Source organism: Amblyomma americanum, chromosome 1, assembly GCF_052857255.1.
Source record: "Amblyomma americanum isolate KBUSLIRL-KWMA chromosome 1, ASM5285725v1, whole genome shotgun sequence".
Classification (NCBI taxonomy): Eukaryota; Metazoa; Arthropoda; class Arachnida; order Ixodida; family Ixodidae; genus Amblyomma; species Amblyomma americanum.
In genome coordinates this window covers 388,455,228-388,474,712 of record NC_135497.1, presented here as the reverse complement: position 1 = coordinate 388,474,712, position 19,485 = coordinate 388,455,228, and the positions used below count along the sequence as shown (strand labels likewise).

At 43.3% G+C, this 19,485-nt stretch overlaps 1 protein-coding gene across 1 annotated transcript in view; it reads right to left on the bottom strand.

The window, feature by feature from the left end:
• Positions 1-3,405: 3,405 nt before the first annotated feature.
• Positions 3,406-19,485, bottom strand: part of LOC144115701 (cytochrome P450 4C1-like) — an 80,493-nt gene continuing 64,413 nt past the window's right edge. The window contains exons 5-11 of the mRNA XM_077650174.1: positions 18,299-18,368; positions 15,961-16,087; positions 14,243-14,446; positions 12,263-12,436; positions 10,252-10,318; positions 7,688-7,867; positions 3,406-5,528 (exon numbers count right to left, since the gene is read on the bottom strand). Of these exons, the coding sequence (XP_077506300.1) occupies positions 5,359-5,528; positions 7,688-7,867; positions 10,252-10,318; positions 12,263-12,436; positions 14,243-14,446; positions 15,961-16,087; positions 18,299-18,368 (992 nt within the window). The 3' untranslated portion in view covers positions 3,406-5,358. The remainder of the gene's footprint in view (positions 5,529-7,687; positions 7,868-10,251; positions 10,319-12,262; positions 12,437-14,242; positions 14,447-15,960; positions 16,088-18,298; positions 18,369-19,485) is intronic.

Here is a 19,485-nt window from a genome sequence, read left to right as displayed (position 1 = left end):
ATATGAAGACCAAATTTCCAGCACCCTGAATTCGATGTTTATTCACTGTGAAACAGTAGAAAAGATACTTATCCACGATATCCATCAGAAGTTTTAGCAATACGAACATCTGCGCGAAAAAGATGAATTCAAACAAGATAAAGCTCAGTTCGCTTTTCAACAACGAATGCCTTGAATTCGGTTTTCGGCAGCTGAGGCAACATCAAGGAACATAGGAGAGGCGGTTTGGTATTGACACCCTCGCGCGTACTGGCGAAGGCAACGTAGAAATTGAAAGTGAGAAAGAACATAATTATTGTAAATGGTTTCCTTAAAGTGAATTTTGATGTGATGCCATTGAACCTTATAGAAGAAATCATTTACTTTAAATTTAATCGTTTTACCATATTACACACAAAAGTTGAAATCCAGAAAACATTTGTTACCTTGTGGAATACGCCAAAAAACCAGCTTTATAAAAAATTGAATACGGAAAATTTATTCTGAATCGACCGCACTCACTGGAGAAACTACGCAGTGCAAAATAAACTACTTGCATATAGCTTCGCATCAGCTGCATCAAAACACGGAGGGTGTACTTTTGATGAGAAAGTCGACAGTTTTTATTTGTGGCGCAAATCATCACATTTCATCATCAAATTTCATCCCTGTTTCTACTTTTTTCAGTGAATGACTTCTTCGCATTCAGACTAAGCAACCAGAAGCTTCGAGGACAGCACATAGAAGTTTTCATCAGATATAAAGCCCGGTTTGCACATACCATTTACCTTTACCAACGCTTCACCCGGCTTGGTTATTTTTCAGCATCACCATTAGCCTGCCTATGCCCCCTGCCGAGGCAAATGCCTCTTCTATGTCTCTCCAATTAAATGTGGCCTTTGCCAGCTGCGGCCACCGCATCGCAGGAAACTTCTTTATCTTATCCGCCCACCTAACATTCTGCCACCACCTGCTGCGCTTGCATTCTCTTGGAATTCATTCCGTTCCCCTTAAGGGCCAGTGGTTATCTTGCCTTCGCAGTACATGCCTTGCCCAAGCCCATTTCTTCCTGTTCATTTCGACTACGATGTCATTAACAAGCGTTTGTTTCCTCACTGACTCTGCCCACTTCCGGTCTCTTGACGTTACACCTATCATTTTCCTTTCCATGGCTTGCTGCGTTGTTCTTAAGCTGAACCTTTTTCATTAGCCTCGACGTTTCTGCCCCGTAGGTGAGTACCGGTAAGATACAGCTGTTGTACTTTTCTCTGGGGGGATATTGGTAACCTGCTATTTATGATCTGAGAGAACCTGCCATATGCGCTCCACCCCATTCTTATGCTTCTAGTTATTTCCCTCTCATGATCCGAATGAGCTGTCACTACCTGCCCTAAGTATATAAGTATACCTATTCCTTTACTACTTCCAGCACCTCGCTACCAATTGTGAACTGCTGTTTCCTTGCGAGATTACTGGACCTTACTTTGGTTTTCTGCATGTTGATTTTTCGACCAACCGGTCTGCTGTGCCTGTCTAACTCATTGGTCATGCTTTGGAGTTCATATCCTGAGTGACTCAGCATGGCAATGTCATCAGCGAATCGCAGATTATATGGATATTCTCCATTAAATCTTATCCCCAACTGTTCCCAATCCAGGCCTCAGAATACCTCCTGTAAACAGGCGGTGAATAGCATTGGCGAGATCATGTCTACTTGCCTGACACCCTACCTTATTGGAATTTTATTGCTCACTTTATGTAGAGCTATCATAGCTGTGCAGTCGCTATAGATATCTTCCAGAATTTTCACGAAATACACTTGTACACCCTGATTCCGCAAAGCCTGCATGAATGCTGAAATTTTCACTGAGTCGAATGCTTTCACGTAATCACTGATGATTTTATATAGAGGTTGGCTATATTCTGCGCATTTCTCTATCACCTGATTTATAGTGTGAATATGGTCGAATGGCGAGTGTCCTTTTCGAAAGCCTGCCCGGTTGACTGAAATCTATGGTTGCCCTGACTCTATTAGCGATTACCTTAGTAGATACCTTGTAGGAAACAGACAGTAAGCAGCTTGGTCTGTAATTTTTCATGTCCTTGACGTCTCCTTTCTTATGAATCAAGACAATGTTAGCGTTCCTCCAAGCTTCTGGTACGCTCGAGGTCATACAGCATTGTGTATGCAAGGTGGCTAGTTTTTCTAGCACATTCTCCCCAGCGTCTTTACACAGTGCTGTTGTCTGATCCTCACCAGCTGCTTTCCTCCCTTGCATTGCTGGTAAGGCTTTCTTTATTTCCTATTTCGATACTGGCGGGACGTCCCAGTGCTGTGGGCTACTGTATCTCTCATTAACATTCTGATTACATTGGCTACTGTATAGATTTGTGTAGAACTCTTTGGCTACTTCGGCTATAATTATACCCCTTATTCGTGCATGCTACCAATCACTTAGGAAACGGCAACAGTTCCCGTGAATAGTGCAGCAGTCTTTACTCTGAGTAGACTATTAAGCAACAGCGGCAAGCGCCTCCAGAACAGCTGAGCGGCTACCGAGCCGCATAGAACACCGGTACCAGGCGCTATTCTTCCAATTCTTTCTGCAAGAGAAGAAAACATGCGGAGCGAACTGACACTTCCGCAGGAATCGTTCGAGAATCCTGCGTGCAGTTGTATCTCTTCAAGCGGACAGTACGCGCTCAAACATGGGGTGTAGGTACCTATAGCAGCGACAGTGCAAGCAAATCTGTTTATTAGCATCTAAAAAAACAGAAATGCTTACTGAAATTATTGGCTGCTTTTCTCACAATCGCAACCCGATTCACCCGAGAAAACTGCAGAACAGCCACAATGTTTTCATTCTCAGTGAAAAAGTTGCAGCTTCTCTTAGCGGCTGTGAACGCACCGTGGTGACCACTGGGGCCAACGGACCTTAGAACCATTGGGCCTTAGGACCGTAACTTGGGGAAATAAGCTTCTTTCCTTCGGCCTCCCTCAGAAATCATGCTTCATTTGTTCAAAAAGAGCGAATACCAGTCTGCGTGGCGTGTTTCGCACAATGCTCTGTACGCTGAGAGCCTTTTTCATTTGACTTTTCTTGAGACAAGTTTCCTCAAAGAAGGTAAAAATGCATATTCATAGCTGCGCTCCGGAGCCTATGACTTCACTGCATTACTTTTTCTCGAAACATCATGAACATAACTGCGCCCCCACAAGTGAGCTTAATTACTGCCTCTATATTGCTGAACATTAATTTGAGCGCAAAATCAGTTATGTTCGAAGTGAAGCCTACGTTCCTCTTCTTCATTAAGAGCTTCAGTAAAACGAGGTTTCTCTCCAATTTTTTTCAGGAATGATACGTTACACTACCTCCAAATTTAGTGTTAAAAGAAAACAAACTCGGTTTCTGCATGCCTCTGAAAAATATTTTATTACACTCGCACGAATTTCAAGACAAATCAATGCAGTTTTTGGATATAAACAAAGCACAATGGTTAGAAGTTTTTTTTTTTTCTCGACAAAATAATAAACGGCTTTGCTTCTATGAGAAGAATATGAAATTTGGTCCTACGCCGCACAAAGATGTGCTCCTGATTTCTTGGAGATTTCTTTTTGAAATGAGAGAGAATCGTGTCTAAAATTTTTAGTTGTTTTTGTTCTTTTTTCATTTAAATTTATCGCATCATAGCTAGACTTGTGCAACACAAGTAACATTGGCGATTAGAATCGACACATATAACCACTGCTGTAATGAAGGCAGAGACGATTCAGTGTGTGGGTGTTCAAAGGCTTCGATCTGTGCACACACACAAAAAATAGCTGTAAAGAAAGGCTGCGGAGGGTCAGCACTTACGTTGAATTTTCTAGAACCCTCACAGCGCCATTTACATCACTCTTCCGAGTATATGGGAATGCCCACGCACTTTTCCCCGCTATCTTTCCTTCCGTCACCTTAATTAAGCTCTCCGCTTTTCAAGCACGCTACACAGTTTACACAATGGTGCGTTGGAGAACAATCCATGCCCGCGAAAACCTTCGGAGTCCCACGTCACGGCAGAGCTGGCGTAATTGCATTCGCATGACCATGACGTCTGCGTTTTAAACGCGCTCGCAGAAGTCTACGTTGTCTTTCGAGTGTTTTTTGAAGTCGCGTTTCAACGGGCCAAGGTCCCGTAATATGCCGCACGTTGTCCTATGGGAATATTATTATGTTCTTGCTGAGTGCTTGCCCTTGGTTCTTCTTATCTGCTGTGCTATGGTCACGTCTCACTTTCTCGGCTGGTGATAAAAAGGGATCTCTGGCAATTTCTTTTTTAAGCCCAGCCCGGCAGTTTGCCTAAAAATATGAATCTTGTACTTTTTAGACCATCAAAAATTTGCAAAGTACAAGAAGCTGACACAACGTGAACATCTGGAGGTAAAGAATGATAGAGATGACGTAAGAAATATGTTTAACAGGTATAGGACAGTAAAGGATGTGCCAGCGGGGAAGTTGCAGATGTTCGGATTACAGTTGTGCAAATAATGTGTACCGCGCCTGATTACTATGCATTAGAAATGGGCCGTTCAGCATGAGAAGAAAAAGTGGGCATTACGGCGGTTTCTTCGATAGCTTGGTCACTGCGTACGACAAGCGCAAAAAAATTAAACACCAGCAATCCTTCATCCCAAATGTAGGGCGTTCAAAGGGCGTAAATTATATTATTAGAATATTAGAATACTAGAATTAGAATATTCGAATTAGAGGAGTATTACAATACAAAACTCGTCATCTCGCAAAAGCTAAAATATGCACTCACTCAACATTCCAAAAATGAGCGCTGGCGCGGATGTGAAGTATCGGAGAGCACATCTCGTACTTTTACCCAGCCATGCAACCAAAGCAGGCGCAGTCTTAATGGCGATAGTGGAGGCGTAGAATCCTTTCCGAGTCCGTAATAGACACGTAATCCAGTGGCTTGAATAAAAATTTAACGAACAGCAGTGATCACCCTACTAGTCCTGTTTTGGTGCCCTGCGAAAATGGGGCCCACCACAGAAGCTGGAATGCTACGTTTTTACAGATGCTTTAGCCCTGAGATCGTAACTAATGTCGCTGTTCGCACAAAGACGGCTCTCAGGATGGAGACGCATAAGTCTAACGTAATCGCGGGTCTTTTTTTTTTTTTTTACAGTCGGCACTCTCGAACGGAGTAGGAACCGCGCAGTTTGTGGGCGCAACGGTTAACCTCAACGGTGGAGTCACCAGGTCACGGGGACTGAAGACGGCCAGTTCTTCTTTCGCGCTGTCCCACTCCCACACAAACACTCACAGGCACGTGTGCGTGTCGCAGCAGAAGAGCAGGCGCTGACAACTGCAAGTAGTGGTTTCAAGCCTACTGGTCCAGCATCCTGCGACGGACCCAGACACGGAGGCCTCCCTTGACCTTGGTCACCATCTCAGTACTGAGCTTGAGTCGGTCCAGAGGCCAGCTCGACTTGATCGTGAAACTCCGCAGAACTTTCGCCAGAATGACTTTGCTCTCACGATACGCGAAGCGCTGACCTGCACGCAGAGACAGAAACCGGTTGCATTTCGTATGCGTGGTGTAGCATCAAGCTTTTCGAGGGTGCAGTCATGGCCAAGATAAACTGAAACGAAAGAACGACGACCGAGAAGTAAAGCGGTCTTCGGGCAACCAAGCGAATATGAACTAACAGCGAGAGAAATGCCGGCACAAGAAGGCGGTTGCGTCCCTTTCGAGATGAACGACTCTGCACTGATAGCGCTTGTGAAGGCACTTTTCCGACATTTAACAACAGAACCGAAGTGCGGAAAAGCTATAACACCAGAAAACGACAGACGGGGAAAGTCACTTTCCGCTCTGCGACCGACAATTCCCTCAATTAGACCGCAAAAATTTTCATTTCAGGCCACATTTCTCTCCAGAAGCTTGAAAACTCCGGCAATTTGAAGAAAGTCAGACAATTTTGGTTCTCAAGATTATCTGAAACTCCATAAGAACTCCTTTTCGCCAAGATGTGTTGTGTCCTCAAATTCTATAAAAAAAAAGTAACTTCCCCGAATGAAACATCACACGACGAATAGTGAAAAAACTTGGAGGACTCGTAATTACCATTGGCTTTGACAATGCGATAGCAAACAACCTCGTTGTGAGCTGCAACAAACTACCACATATGCCATACAAGTGCAGAGTGGCAGGTGGCAGGCCGCAGATGGCCCTTCCGTGCATCAGTATTGGCAGATGGTAAATGGTGACACCGGTGGCAGGTACGGGAACATGAGGCACTTATGCTATACCATAAAATGAGACCACTAGCTAGTACATAGGCGCGCCCCTTCACTCGCCTAATACCGATGTTATACACTAAGGAATGCTTGTGTTCACTCTCTAGTAGTGGCATGGTAAACATGGGGTTTAACAATCCGAAGCAATACATTGGCTATGATACACGCCGTAGTGCGGGCTCCGGATTAATTCGGAACTCCTCGGGTTGTTTAACAAGCACTGACATCGCACAGCACGCAGCGAGTTTTACCTCCAGCAAAATATTACTGCAACGGTCGGGATTCCAAACCTCGACATTGTGGTCTGCAACCGAACGCCATAGCCACTTAACCACTGCTGCGGAGGCTCTCTTGCTTCCTTAACACTTCGTATTCTCCCCGCTGCCTAGCGCTACCAGTAGCTTTTCGTAGTAGGTACAGTATCATAGTCCATTGTTATCCATAACTGTACATTTATTTCCAGGCCACTGTCTGCGCTTCAGAAATAAAAGCAGTTTGTTTTCATAGTACTTTTAGTTCGCCTGAATATTAACACGACTATGAAGTACTTACTAAGCACGAATTAACACGCACGAGTTGAGTCAAAAGAAAGGTAATTGCGGTGTTGTAACTTAACAGTGCTGACACGAGGCACAATGGTCATACAGAAGCGTAGTACACCGGCACTACCGTAGTGCTTGATCTCCCAAACGCTTGCACGGACAGTAAGTTCTACAAGACAACGTTACAGGAACTTTTGATATTAGAATTTTGTTCCACTTACATGCGGCGCCACTTCAAATGGAGATTGCTAAGCAGAATAATAGTCGTTTATTCACCTCAACAAGCAATAAGAGCTTTGCAAGCCATTTGGCCAGACTTCATTAACGAGGAAAAAATGTATTTTTGTCGCGAAGCATTTTCTGTTCGTTTTCAAGAGCTCAGCGCGCGCACACTATTTCCGTCACACTTAGCGATTAAAAGACACAATTTTACCACTCCCTAGTTTCGGCAAATCCGACAGCGTTCGTACCGAATGCAATCCATAGCGAGCTAGACAACTGCAAAACTCTTCTCGGGGTTTTTTTTTCCTTCTCAAGTTGCAGGTTGCTTCAATCGAGGTGTACATGCATTTCAATGTTATGAACTATTATGAACTCATGCCACTTGTAACGGGGGAAATTTTCAGCTTCCGTATCGCTGTTTGTGTGCCTGCGTGTGCGTGCATGAAAGAAAAGGGGAACAATGTTTTTTATAAACACCATCTAATACGACAGTAAATCACCTAAACTACATCAACCGAGCTAAAATTATCACAAGCATGCCAGAACGCCACAGCACGACCAAGGATGAGTATCAGTGGTAATGATCATTTAGTCTATCTCCTGACTTATTTACTGGTGTTATAGTACTGTTTAACTGTTTCTAAACCTCACCGATGCAGTTCTTTGCGCCAGCTGAGAAAGGTATGAATGCGAAGGGGTGCCGTTTTTTGTCAGCTCCGTCTAGGAATCTGGCAGGAATAAATTCTTCGGGCTTGTCGAAGTGATTACTATTTCTGTGGAGTCCAAAGATGTTGATGAAGACTGTGACCCCTTTCGGAATCACCACTCCGTCTGTAAGGAAAAAGCAGTGCTCAGAAAGTACGTGACAAGCCATCACATAAGTGCAGTAGAGTTATGCGTACGTACAGGCACCTTTGCTTCAGGCCTGCAAATTTGGCCATGACAGGCTTCAGCATTTAGTACCACGCAGTGAACTTGTCACAGCTAGCATTTTCAAGCATTTTCAGGACACTTATCGGTCTGGCTTGCGCAATGTCAATTATATTTCTTCTTAATTGTGAACGACGTTAAACAGATTCCTCAATGAATGCGCGTGTATTTAAGTTTAATGCGAGCATAACCATACTTAATCAAATACTTTGCCGCTTACAAAATTTTTGTTCGTTCACTGGTTGGACGTTAAGCCTGCATACACATAACCATAAACATGTTTTTTATGCAAGGAGCATTATATGCACAGGAACACCGTAATTTTAAAATTGCACTAAAAATTACGGGAAAGGACCCGCACTAGAACTGGTTTATTTCAGAAAACATATGCAATTTATTTATTTACAACACAAATGCGCACAAGCAGTGATGATGTCACGCATGCAAGCGTTAATAACTGGTGCTCATGTACTGAACAGGCTGCATATACCGAAGTAGCATATAGTAGTCACAATACACAGTGCGTTCAAAAGAAGTCCTACTGCCTTATTTCTAGAACACTCGGTTAGCATGTACGCAAAAGCCATTTGCGCACGGAGATTATGCGACCAGACGGGCACGAAGTGCGAGTAAATTGTAATCGACCTCGGTATTATTTAAATGAATGAATAATCCTGTTGAGCTGTTGGAGTTGACACTCATGCTTATTTTGGTAACTTATAGGCGGTCGTATTCTCAGACGGCATTAGGCCCTATTTCCGGAGCACTCAAGTAATCCGAGAGATTGGACTCCAAACTGTCGACTAAACCCATGAAATTACTTTTGTAAGTTGGAGGCGATCGACGTGAAACTACTCCCTAGTATAACGCGGCTTTTGAGCATAGTGTTCCTTCGAATTCGCTAGCCGAAAGTGGAAGGAGGCACTTATCAGCTTCACTTACTCGTCTACTCCACTGGGAGACGAAACTCCAAAAGGAACAGCAGCGTCACGCGGAACAATTTTTTCCAGCTACAGTCACTGCTTGGGATGCGTAAATTACGCGGATTGGCCAGACGATGATAGTGAATTTTTATGGCGCAAGGGAATCTGCGGACAAAGAGCGCCATGGCACAAGGTATTTTGGTTTGCTCAAGGCGAGATCAAAGACCCGTTTCCCAAGAATTTCACCCTGTTTAAACCGAGCACCAGGCCAGGGGAAAGCTTGTACCCATTGTAACACCGGTGGGTACCCGGCGGCACTGGGGATCGAACCCTGCACCTCCCGCATGCGAGGCGGATGCCGAACCACTAGGCGAACGCTGCGGTTATAAGGCGCATTTGGAAGAACAAGTGCGTTGGAGAATTTGGAGAATAGAGTGGCATAGGAATGCGACCGAGCCTCTAAGTTTTCGGTATGAAGGTGCTCTTTAAATGCAATGATGAAAAGTTTCCTTACTTTTTAGTCCATAAAGTCTAATTTTAAACACCCTGCACTAGAAAAAATCTGTGGGCAAAAGGACACTAAGGACGACTCCATATATTATTGTTAGTACAAATGTTTTCTGTGGCTGTTTCCGCCTATGTTGACGTTTGTACGACAGTGAAAGAAGCGGGTATCGCCTATAAAACTGCATTTAGATAATATCCTGCCAGTGCATTCAAATTAGTGGCGGCTTTACTGAAAAAGACTGGTTGCTACCGTCTTAAAGTGAATGGCGGCATAACGTAGTCTCTGGTATCCGCACAAACTCGGCTAGCCGCATCCACTTTACTTCCAAAATCGACCGGTGGTGGCGACACCTGTATTCAGTTTTTGGTCTTTTCTAGCTTATAGAAGTTACGTTTCCGGGGAAAGCGGTCTCTTTGGGATCAGAACTCGGTACCCTATCGACAAAAGAGAACTTATATTTGTCCTCAGGGTCTCACTAAGGCAAGATGTGTCTCTAATTCTCAGGCCGCTTTAATGGCAGAATTGGCTGTGCTTTTAGCTTCATATAGTTACTTCGGACTTGTAATGTTTCTTTTGCCATTGATGCAAAATACATCGCGGAAAATGCCCTAAGCGCTGTGCTTACGAAGCGCTGACTTTTTCCTTCAAACATAACGAACAGTGCACTTTCAAATTATTTCCTCACTTTCACGGCTTTAGGTCCCCATTTGTGAACTAGCAAAAACGCATTTCCGCTCCGCATTACACAGTATAACCCATTTGGCTCTTTCAAAGCTCGTAGTTCAAGCTCTGAAATCAACATACGTTGTTAGACGTACTGTGCACAGTCATTAAAAAGAGACATCACCACTTACCAAGTGCAATACTCTCGTCCAGAACTCTCCCTATGAATGGTATCGGTGGAAATAGGCGCATGGCCTCCTAGCAAGGCGAAATGAGAAATGCGAGGAATGTAGACAGCTTCTTGAGATCGACATCATAGTTAAAATCAGGCAGAAGAAATGGGCATGGACAAGACATGCAATGCGGGGAAAAATAGCCGATGGTCCTTTAAGGTAATGGAATAGATTCCTAAAGGGGGAAAGTGAAGCAGGTGGAGGCAGAAAGTTTGGTTTGGATTGGCTTAGTTTGTGAGTGTTTAACGTCTCAAAACGATTCACGCTATGAGGAACGCCGGAGTGAAGGACTCTTGAAATTTCGACCACCTGGGGTTCTTTACCATGCACTGACATCGCACAGTACACGGGCCTCTAGAATTTCGCCTCCATCGAAATATGAGCGGCACGGCAGGGATCGAACCCGCGTCTTTCAGGACAGCAGCCGAGCGCCGTAACCACTCAGCCACCGCGGCGACTCGGAGGTATATAGTCGGGTGGGCGGATGATATGAGCATGTTTGCGGGCATACGATGGTCACAACTTGCATACGACAGGGTTAATTGGACAGGCATTCTAGGTGCAGTGCACAAAGTTAGGCTGATATTGATGAGATAATGCCATAGCTTTAACAAATACGTCGCATTTTATGTCGGCTCAAAATAAAGAAATAATCCAATCCATGAATTATTTTCGCTCTTTTTTAGGGTCGTGTCTTCTGGATATTGGTCATTTTTCGCAAGCGCTAAAAGAACATGGACAAAGAGAGAACACACAAGGACACGCGCTCGTCCATGTCTGTTCCCTCTTTGTCCGTGTTCTTTTAGCGCTTGCGAAAAATGACAAACGTACAGCAACTAGCCTGATGCGCCACTCTTCTGGAGATAATTTTTTTTTACATCACCTATTGGTTACTTTAGACTGGTCGTTCATATCGGCGCTAATATACGAGTGCAAAGGTCTGCGCCCACTCTGGCATTACAAGCCAGGCTCACCGATCATGGAAGTCAAAAAGGTGGAAGAATTAATCGGAGAAGAGACCTTTACAAAACACACCTCTTGGAGATCTATTTTGGGACGCCTGTTTTCCCAATTGATTATTTGACCTCCTTCTACCAGTCGTAACTACCACCTTATACGACACGACTGATTATACTAGGTAGCTCTTTCAATTGCCACCCAAGCAGTTTCAGGACTTGGCTGAGAAATGGCCAAGAGGCGACAGAATCCATTGGGCACCGAGTCATTAGAAAATCTAGCCACTGATGCGCTCTTCTATTCCTGTCAGCTTACGAATATTATCACAAAAACGTTCCATAAGTTTATTTCCCAGTGGCAGCGTCTCATTAATCCTCGAATTTCGGGCAATAAATGTCAGGTCCAATGAGTCAGCAGGAAATCTTTTCGTACCCACACCCAGTGGCTGCCCTGAGATTCTTGGTTATTACCGGACAATGATTACACTGTCACGCTCTTCTGTTCCCGCTGCCCGCTATAGAACGCAAAAGATGCGAAAAAGGCGCACCTTCACGCCATGTTCTAAATTGCAGCACCCTAACGCATTATAAGTCATGCGACCCTTGGCTGCATTTTTTATTTAAAGCTTTTGTAGTCATAATTGTAAGCGCAAAAAAGATGGGAGGAGGAGATATACACTGGCTATCAATCACTGCTCATGCGACGTTGCTTTTCCAATCAGTAGCTTTAACTTAAGTCCACTGTACTTTTCGCTTGTATGTTATGTGCGTCTATAAATGTTCATTTGTGAAAAAGCATGCCACCTGGGAAACTTTGCTGCTTGCCGCATATGCAGAAAGGAAGTGAAAATCTGCAAGCTCTCTGAGTCCCAGTGGGCAGAACAATTTTTCTGAATTATTTTCATTACTCGTTTTGTGATATCTTAAATGCTCGATTTGACAGACTTATTCCACAGACTTCCATAGATATCTTTAATAAGCGTTCTAGCCGCAGAAAGTTTTGTTGCGTTTACCTTGAAGCATGCTTCGAGGAAAACCATGCGATCGGTGTCCTCCCTTGTAACGTCTCGGTTAACATCATCCATAAAAATGGCATCCATTTCTTCTTGCGCTTTTCTCTGAAGTTCCGGGTGAAGGCCCAAGAGATACAGCGTCCAGGCTATAGCAGTTGAACTAGTATCGTGCCCCTGCGTTGGACACCAGTAAGAACAGCAAAAAGAAAGAAGTTTATTCTATTGTTAAACGCAACAAGTGAGAATAGCAACATTGCACTTTGAATTCAGAGCCAATCCAAGTTCCGGAGACCTGCTTTAGAGGCAATAGAATAGTGATCTTTGGACGTTGAGGCTAGTGAGCTCGTAGAGCAATAGAATGCATATAACGAATTCTACACTTGAGAAAAAAATTCTAACACGCCATGTTTTCTACGCATTGTTTCAGTTACAGCCAATATAGAAGCCATGATTTTTTATACAGAAATACCTGATGTGATAGTGCAGTATCACAAGGTTATACAGAGTAATGAAAATTATGCTTCACTGATTTCTTGAAGTATTACGATTAAAAGTGCGTGACATAAACTGCTGCATATAATTTATGCCCCCTGGGGACAGAAAGCGCGATGAATTTCACCGGCAGGCGTTGAATTTCATAAACATCAGTTAATCAAACTTTTAATGAGAGCAACAAGCGTGCATGTTTCTACTGGAGACGTGGTGGGAGTCGTATTCCTAGCCAAATTCATGCGGTAGAATTCTCCGAGCAAGCGTGTGTTCTGAAATATTCGCTTCCAGATTTTCAGGTCGACCGTAATTGCGCATGCTAGGCAGTGACGATTGCCGCGAAACTCCAGCCGGCATGACGCGGCGTTTCGCCATGCAAACGGCGGAGAGGCGGAACCGGTGCAGCTGATAACTGTTTCCCTTTCACTTTCGGCGACTGAAATGCAAAAAAAAAACGCCCGACGCAACAGCTGCGTCACGCTGAGGAGGAGTTTCGTGTCGACTGCCACCACCCTGCCTTCGTAACTACGCGGAAATCAATGGAAACTTTAGTAGCGAATATCTCAGAAGAAGACTGCTGTAGAAGAATTTTACCAAACGGAGTAATTTCGATATGCCAGCGCCTCTACGTTTCCGGTATAAGCGCTCACGCTAGCTGCAGGGCCTAAACAGTAAATTAATATAGTTCATATAATTAGGTGTTTCACAATGACAACTATTATCTCGCTTTGTGTCTCTTTAGCGGCATAACACATGGGCTGAGGTAGATTTTACGTAGCACCTTTGCCAAATGTAACCAGGTCGCATGGTTTCCTTCTCAGTCGTATAGTGTAGCGCTTAAGACAACACTCGGACTCTAAATCCCTGTGAGGTAAGGAGAAACATTTTCCTAACATTTAGAGACTTGAAACAAACTAATCAGCCCCGTTACTTTTGGCAATACCTCTCAGCGCCTAAATTTAAGAAATCTGTAAAGCTAAATTTCGATCACCAGTACAAAACACCCGTGAGAAGGAACGGTGACCGATATTCTTCGCGATATTCCAACCGCTGTAAATTTTTCCCGAGTTTGGTCATTTCAAACAGCTCTCATTTAATATTCTGCTCTTCTTTAAATATTTTGGAGCAGAAATATCTCCTACAATGTAAAGCACCGTAAATGTTTATACGAAAAACAGAGAAAGCCGGGCGTTAAACCGATAATGTTTGGAATACAATGACTGACAAAGCTTTTTAACTTCATCACCTCTGACGAAATTAGCAGCCGATGGTTGCAGCAGCAACAACAAAACTGCAAAAACAAATTTGAAAGCAAACGAACTTCTTGCACTAATAATCAGCCCAACTACCTTTGCTGAAGGGCCCACGAAAATTTACTTCTCGGTCACCTTACGGCTAGGAGCCCTTTCGCAGCTATTGCTGCAGGAAGGTGAGAGAACGATGGCGATAAGAAAACTGCCTACAAGAATGCGAACCTCTCCTCTAACTTACCGCGAATAGAAGCAAATCAATGTCCTTGCGAATCTCCTGCATAGTGTAGCTTGGGTCTTTGAAGTGCTTGTCGAGCAAGATGTCGATAACTGCCATGCGTCTTTCCGGCTGAAGTTCCCTTTCTTTACTGTCCTCATCTTCGCTTCCACTAAGGTCACCCTGGTTTCTGTAGAGGTGGAATGTCTTCTTCCGCTCGTTCATAATCTAGCAGAGATCGCACAAAAGAAATTGAGAACAGGTGGCACCACTGATAAAGTACCCATAAAATAGTTGAAAATTGCTGTCTTTGCTGTAAACGAAGGCTCTATCATTTGTGGTGCTTTATTACCAAAGGGCTACTCCCACTTCGTCTCTTTCTCTTCACCGGTGTGTTCTGTAACGCGCAATTTATTTGGTATAAAACTGCCTGCTCAAAAAAATTCATATGCTGCTTTGAAAGCACTATCACAACTCAACCGCATTTTTTGGGCAACTTTTTTATGTCAGTATTGTAAAGTTTATGAACACTCGTTTCTGCCTGGTTTTATAAGCATTACCTGAGCCTAAAATTCTCCTATGGCCCACTGCTTTCGCTTAAAAGACAGTACAGCGGCGCAGGAAGCACTTCAACCAGAATATTTTTTCATCCCCAACGGAAGCATATCTGGATCAGCGGCGCATGAAGTATTGAAAAGAAGTTGGAAGTGGTAAAAGCGAAGGGGTTTCTCGGCTTGCATTGCGAGACAAGCAAATGCAGTAGTGTGTGATATGCACCAAGGTGCCTGTTTTATTGAAATAATAGTGAGCTGCACTGTAAAGAAATGCTCAGAAAAGTGCCAGCAACACTGCATATACTCCTAGTTTGCGCGATGAACTCCATACTACTCCTTCCTTTTTTGTGCGTAACCTCATTCCATCAAGCCTATTGATAAAATCCTACCGCAATTTTTATCTTCAAGAGGTCTCTAATGAAGAGCACTATTTCTTTCTAAACAAGCACCTTTGAACCTTGCCCGGAAAAAAACCTATGTGAAAAGGGGCACTACAGATTTTATGTTCCGCGCAATTTCTTGGCAGGATTAAATTGCAATCGCCATTCAGTTGCTTCCTATCGGCAACATTTTAAAATCTTAGTTAAATTTTGTGAAGCCGATGCCTTTCCAGCGTTTAAATTGGTTGGCAGTTATGTTTCAGGAGCACGAGAAATTTCGTTCTAGCTCTTCTATCACTCGTCGCTGTTGCCGTGGCTGCAAGGAGCACCACGTACGTAACCCGCAGCATGAGTTCTGTTTCCCGTGACTGGTGCATGTAACCCTAAAGTACTAGGCCACTCTTTGCAATACTTCTTAAGAATAAATTCTTTAGTATTTAGAGTGATAATTAGCGGACGCCGTTCACTGAAACCTATAAGTAGGCACAAAGCTGCGTCGGCCAGTGTCGAGCAGCGCACCACAATTGGACACATGGAGTCAAAATGCTTCCTCAAAGCGGTAATGACGGTATTATTTTATTACATGGTGTTAGAAAGGGCTCTGGTAGCCAACACTGCTTTTCTGTGTGCCGGCAACAAAGGGAAAGCCTTATGCTTCAGACTTCCTGCCCTTAAGTGGAAAATGAGGCAGTCCTTGCTATGACATATGACCGATTGATAGCATTTGAGAAATGTCAAAGCTTTCGAAAGTTCACACCCGGTAGTCTACTTTCTTAGGAGCGACTGTACTCTTTATCGGCTACTTTACCTTTGAATTGAATGAGTTGACGCCGTTGACCATTTTTCTGAACCACATGCCCTCAATGGAGATGTTGTAGATGCTCTGAAACCACATCCACGGCCGGAAAGCCCGGACGGCCATCAGAAACGTGATGCTAAAATAATAAACGACAAAGCGAGGCATTTATTACATGTTGTACGCCCAATGGCAAGAAAGCTTTAAGTTCAAAGATCTTTTAACGAGGATATTACACCAGCTATAAACATTCGCCATAAATTTACCTTTTGTTTTGCGATTCCACCAGGTAGTGCGTGCGCCTTGTGACATTTCTGGGCTAGGTCGATGGATGGCTGATCACTCACCAGGTGACCTACATATTTACCTTGTGCCACTGCGGGTGGCATAGCCGCATTTTCAAACAATGTACGCTATTATTTCCGGAATAGTTTGGCTTATTTTGATTTGCAAAGAAAAGATGAAAGTTAGGCAAAGGTGGCAGTATTCAACCTAAGGGTCCTTAACCCCAGTAAAATGACAGCAAGAGAGAGCGTCTGCGCGCAGGTTTACACCTACCAGGGTGTGAAACAAATACACGGGCTAAAAAATAATCATAATATTAAAAATACACTCAGCATATTTTTTTTTCAGAATACGTACTGCCTTTGCGAAAAGTAATCAAGCAACGTTTGCTTCTGAGCCTTTATGCGGAGCCGTTGCGGCACCATTGAGAACCAATAGGCCTCGAAAGGTGGGGAGTTCTGAGGCATTGTTGAGATAACGGTTTCCCTGCTTTGTAAAGCTTATCTTGTAAGTTTCCTATTGTCAATTGCTTTTATTTTCCTAGTGCAGTTACTCTGCAGCATTGGACATCACGCAAGGGCGCTTTTTTTCATTGCCTTCAGAAACAGCTTAAATGAAACAAAAAGTATATAATAGTCAAGGGAACTGCAGAATTAAAATCAGAAAAAAAAACTAGACCAAAGCATGGCACAAAGAGATCAAATGCAAAGTTTTATTGCCTACTTCAATGGCGCCATGTTGTTTTACGAGCCATATCTCCAAAATTTTACGCGCGGTTTCCTCCAATAATGACGATGCGAGAGAGACATTGTGCAGGCTCTGAAGCAGATTTAATGCATGACAGATTTCAAGTAGGAAGTATCATTTTTTTTTGTATATACGGGAATAATTTTTTTCTTTCTTAAAAAATCTCTTCCAGGGCGAAAAATGTTTGCGCTGCTAATTTCCCATTGGATAACGCCACAAACTAAAAAAAAAACATTAGCGTTCCTGTATGCTTTTCTCGGTTTGAATTACTGTCGACCTTCTTCATAAATATCAGCAGAGAATTTTTTGACACCAAGGACTCGCATTTGGCTCGCAACAAGAGCGATCGCCTCTAGCACAGCGATGACCAGCAGTCCTCATGAAGCGCTGTTGCGACAAAACCTGCGTGACACTGTTTATTCTGAGATCATTAAGCCTCGAATGGACACTGAGGAAAAAATTCAAGTTTGCCTGCATAGGTATATTACCCTGTTTTAATGACAAAGAGGGTAATTTAACTGAAAACAGAGTTTTTATGATCTAGGAAGAGTCGCGAAATGAAGCACATGTTTCGCTACCACCGGTAGCTTTCGCAAGCAAACTACGGTGCATTTAGGCAATTTTTTATCAGATGCGGATCTCTGAAGGTTGGCTACGCCACCATTCACTTCCAAGCGATGATCAAGGAATCCATCTTGACGTCATGAGTTTGAATCGAGTGGCGGGCGGAAAGATTTTATATGCAACTTTCTTAGCGCTAAATTCGTCTTTGGCTGCCGGACAAGCAGGAACATAGAAAGGAAGAGTCATGCAATCGACTTTAAGAACAAGCTTTCTCATTGCCTCCGTAATGTATCGTACCAGTTTTGTTCGAGTTGGCTTGCTACATTATGACTGATAACCATAACAACGACTTTCACACATTACCGATAGCAGGTCAGAAGAGTGCCCTACATCGGCATGTGATTTAGTGATAGTTTTCTCGTGGCAACAACGGCGATATCCGATACGAAACTCAGGATCAGTTGGTACTTGAAAGGGAGCACGGTGATACACTGGTACACGAGAGGGTGAGTCGGTAACACATGGTAATACGGGACCTCTTTCTGCGCCTCTCAGCTGGGAAGAAAGTTTAAGCTGAAAGTAGCAAAAATATAGAACAGTTGTGAAGCGAAAACATTCCGTCAGCAAACAAAAGTTTCCCCAAGTGCGTTCAGCTGCACGAAGTTGCTTTTCGGTATATATGCATGGACGCCTAAATAAAACATTAAGAAAGTTTCGAGAAGAGTGGAGATATTAAGAAAAATATAAATATTACCCAGAAATATATTCGTTGTACTGGCTGTTTTGGTTCTTCTGGGTATTCAAGTTGAGGCCCATCAAGACCTCTGAAAAAAAAAAAAGAAACCGCGATGGTATTTTGTTAAAGCTCAAACGTGGCAGACCCAGTACGAAAATGCAAGTCAGTGTCTACTCGGGAACTTGTGCGGCTCGAATGAACATCGGCACCATTTAAATGTTTTCATGCAGTATGGCAAGTGTTTGTATTTATTTAGGTTCGTTCCTTGCAACTTCTTTATTAGTGCATTCACTAATGTTATTTGCTTGTTCCTTTACAGGTCGAGCGTAAATATTTGCACAATTTGGCAAAAAAAAATGCTCCGAAATGTTATAATATACAGCAAACGAACAGAGGAGGTATCAACAAAAGTAGACAAAGGAAACAGGAACCGCGACTGGGAGAAAAACTGGGTCAGTTGCAGAAGAAAATAGCGATGTGCACATCTAAAGGTCCAAAAGGCGCATATCTCTGCTTCAATATTATCGTGCTTTATAGCACCATATACATCATAATGTCATAAATTTACTAGAGAAGTAGCTGAAAAAGCAATTGTATCATCAACACAACTTCCAACGGTTTAAAATGCCACAATATCATCTCCCAGACCATATAATAGTCATAAAGGCGACTGAAAAAGGGCGCAATTGAGCGGTTTGCACCTCCACAGTGCTCTTAGGACGCATTTGCTGCGATCTCCGATTGCTGGAGAAACAGCTCGCTGTCTTCAGGCAGCCATTTTTTTTAATGCTTCCAAGGTATGTAAAAAGCAAGTAAAGGTACAACGCACAAGCCTCCTTTTGTTTCGGACTGCCTGAAATGCGTCGGCCTATTGTATTCGTTTCCACGCGAAATTCCTCGCAGGGGTAAAAAATTCCTAAAATTTACGTTTGTTACGTTACTAAAGTTTACGTAAAATTTACTCTTGTATGCGAAAACATTGTTTGATTGTTGTTCTTTTTTGTTTTAATCTTTCTAATGACGCACCTATTCATTAGCACACAGTCGTAATGCAACGCATATAAAGTCGAACCTAATTATTATGAAATGGTCTATAACGATACAATGGACATAACGAAGGAATGACGATTCCCCTTGGAAGCTCGGTCAACACGGGCTATAACGAAATAATCACCGGGCTCCTTTAACTTTACTATAACGCGGTT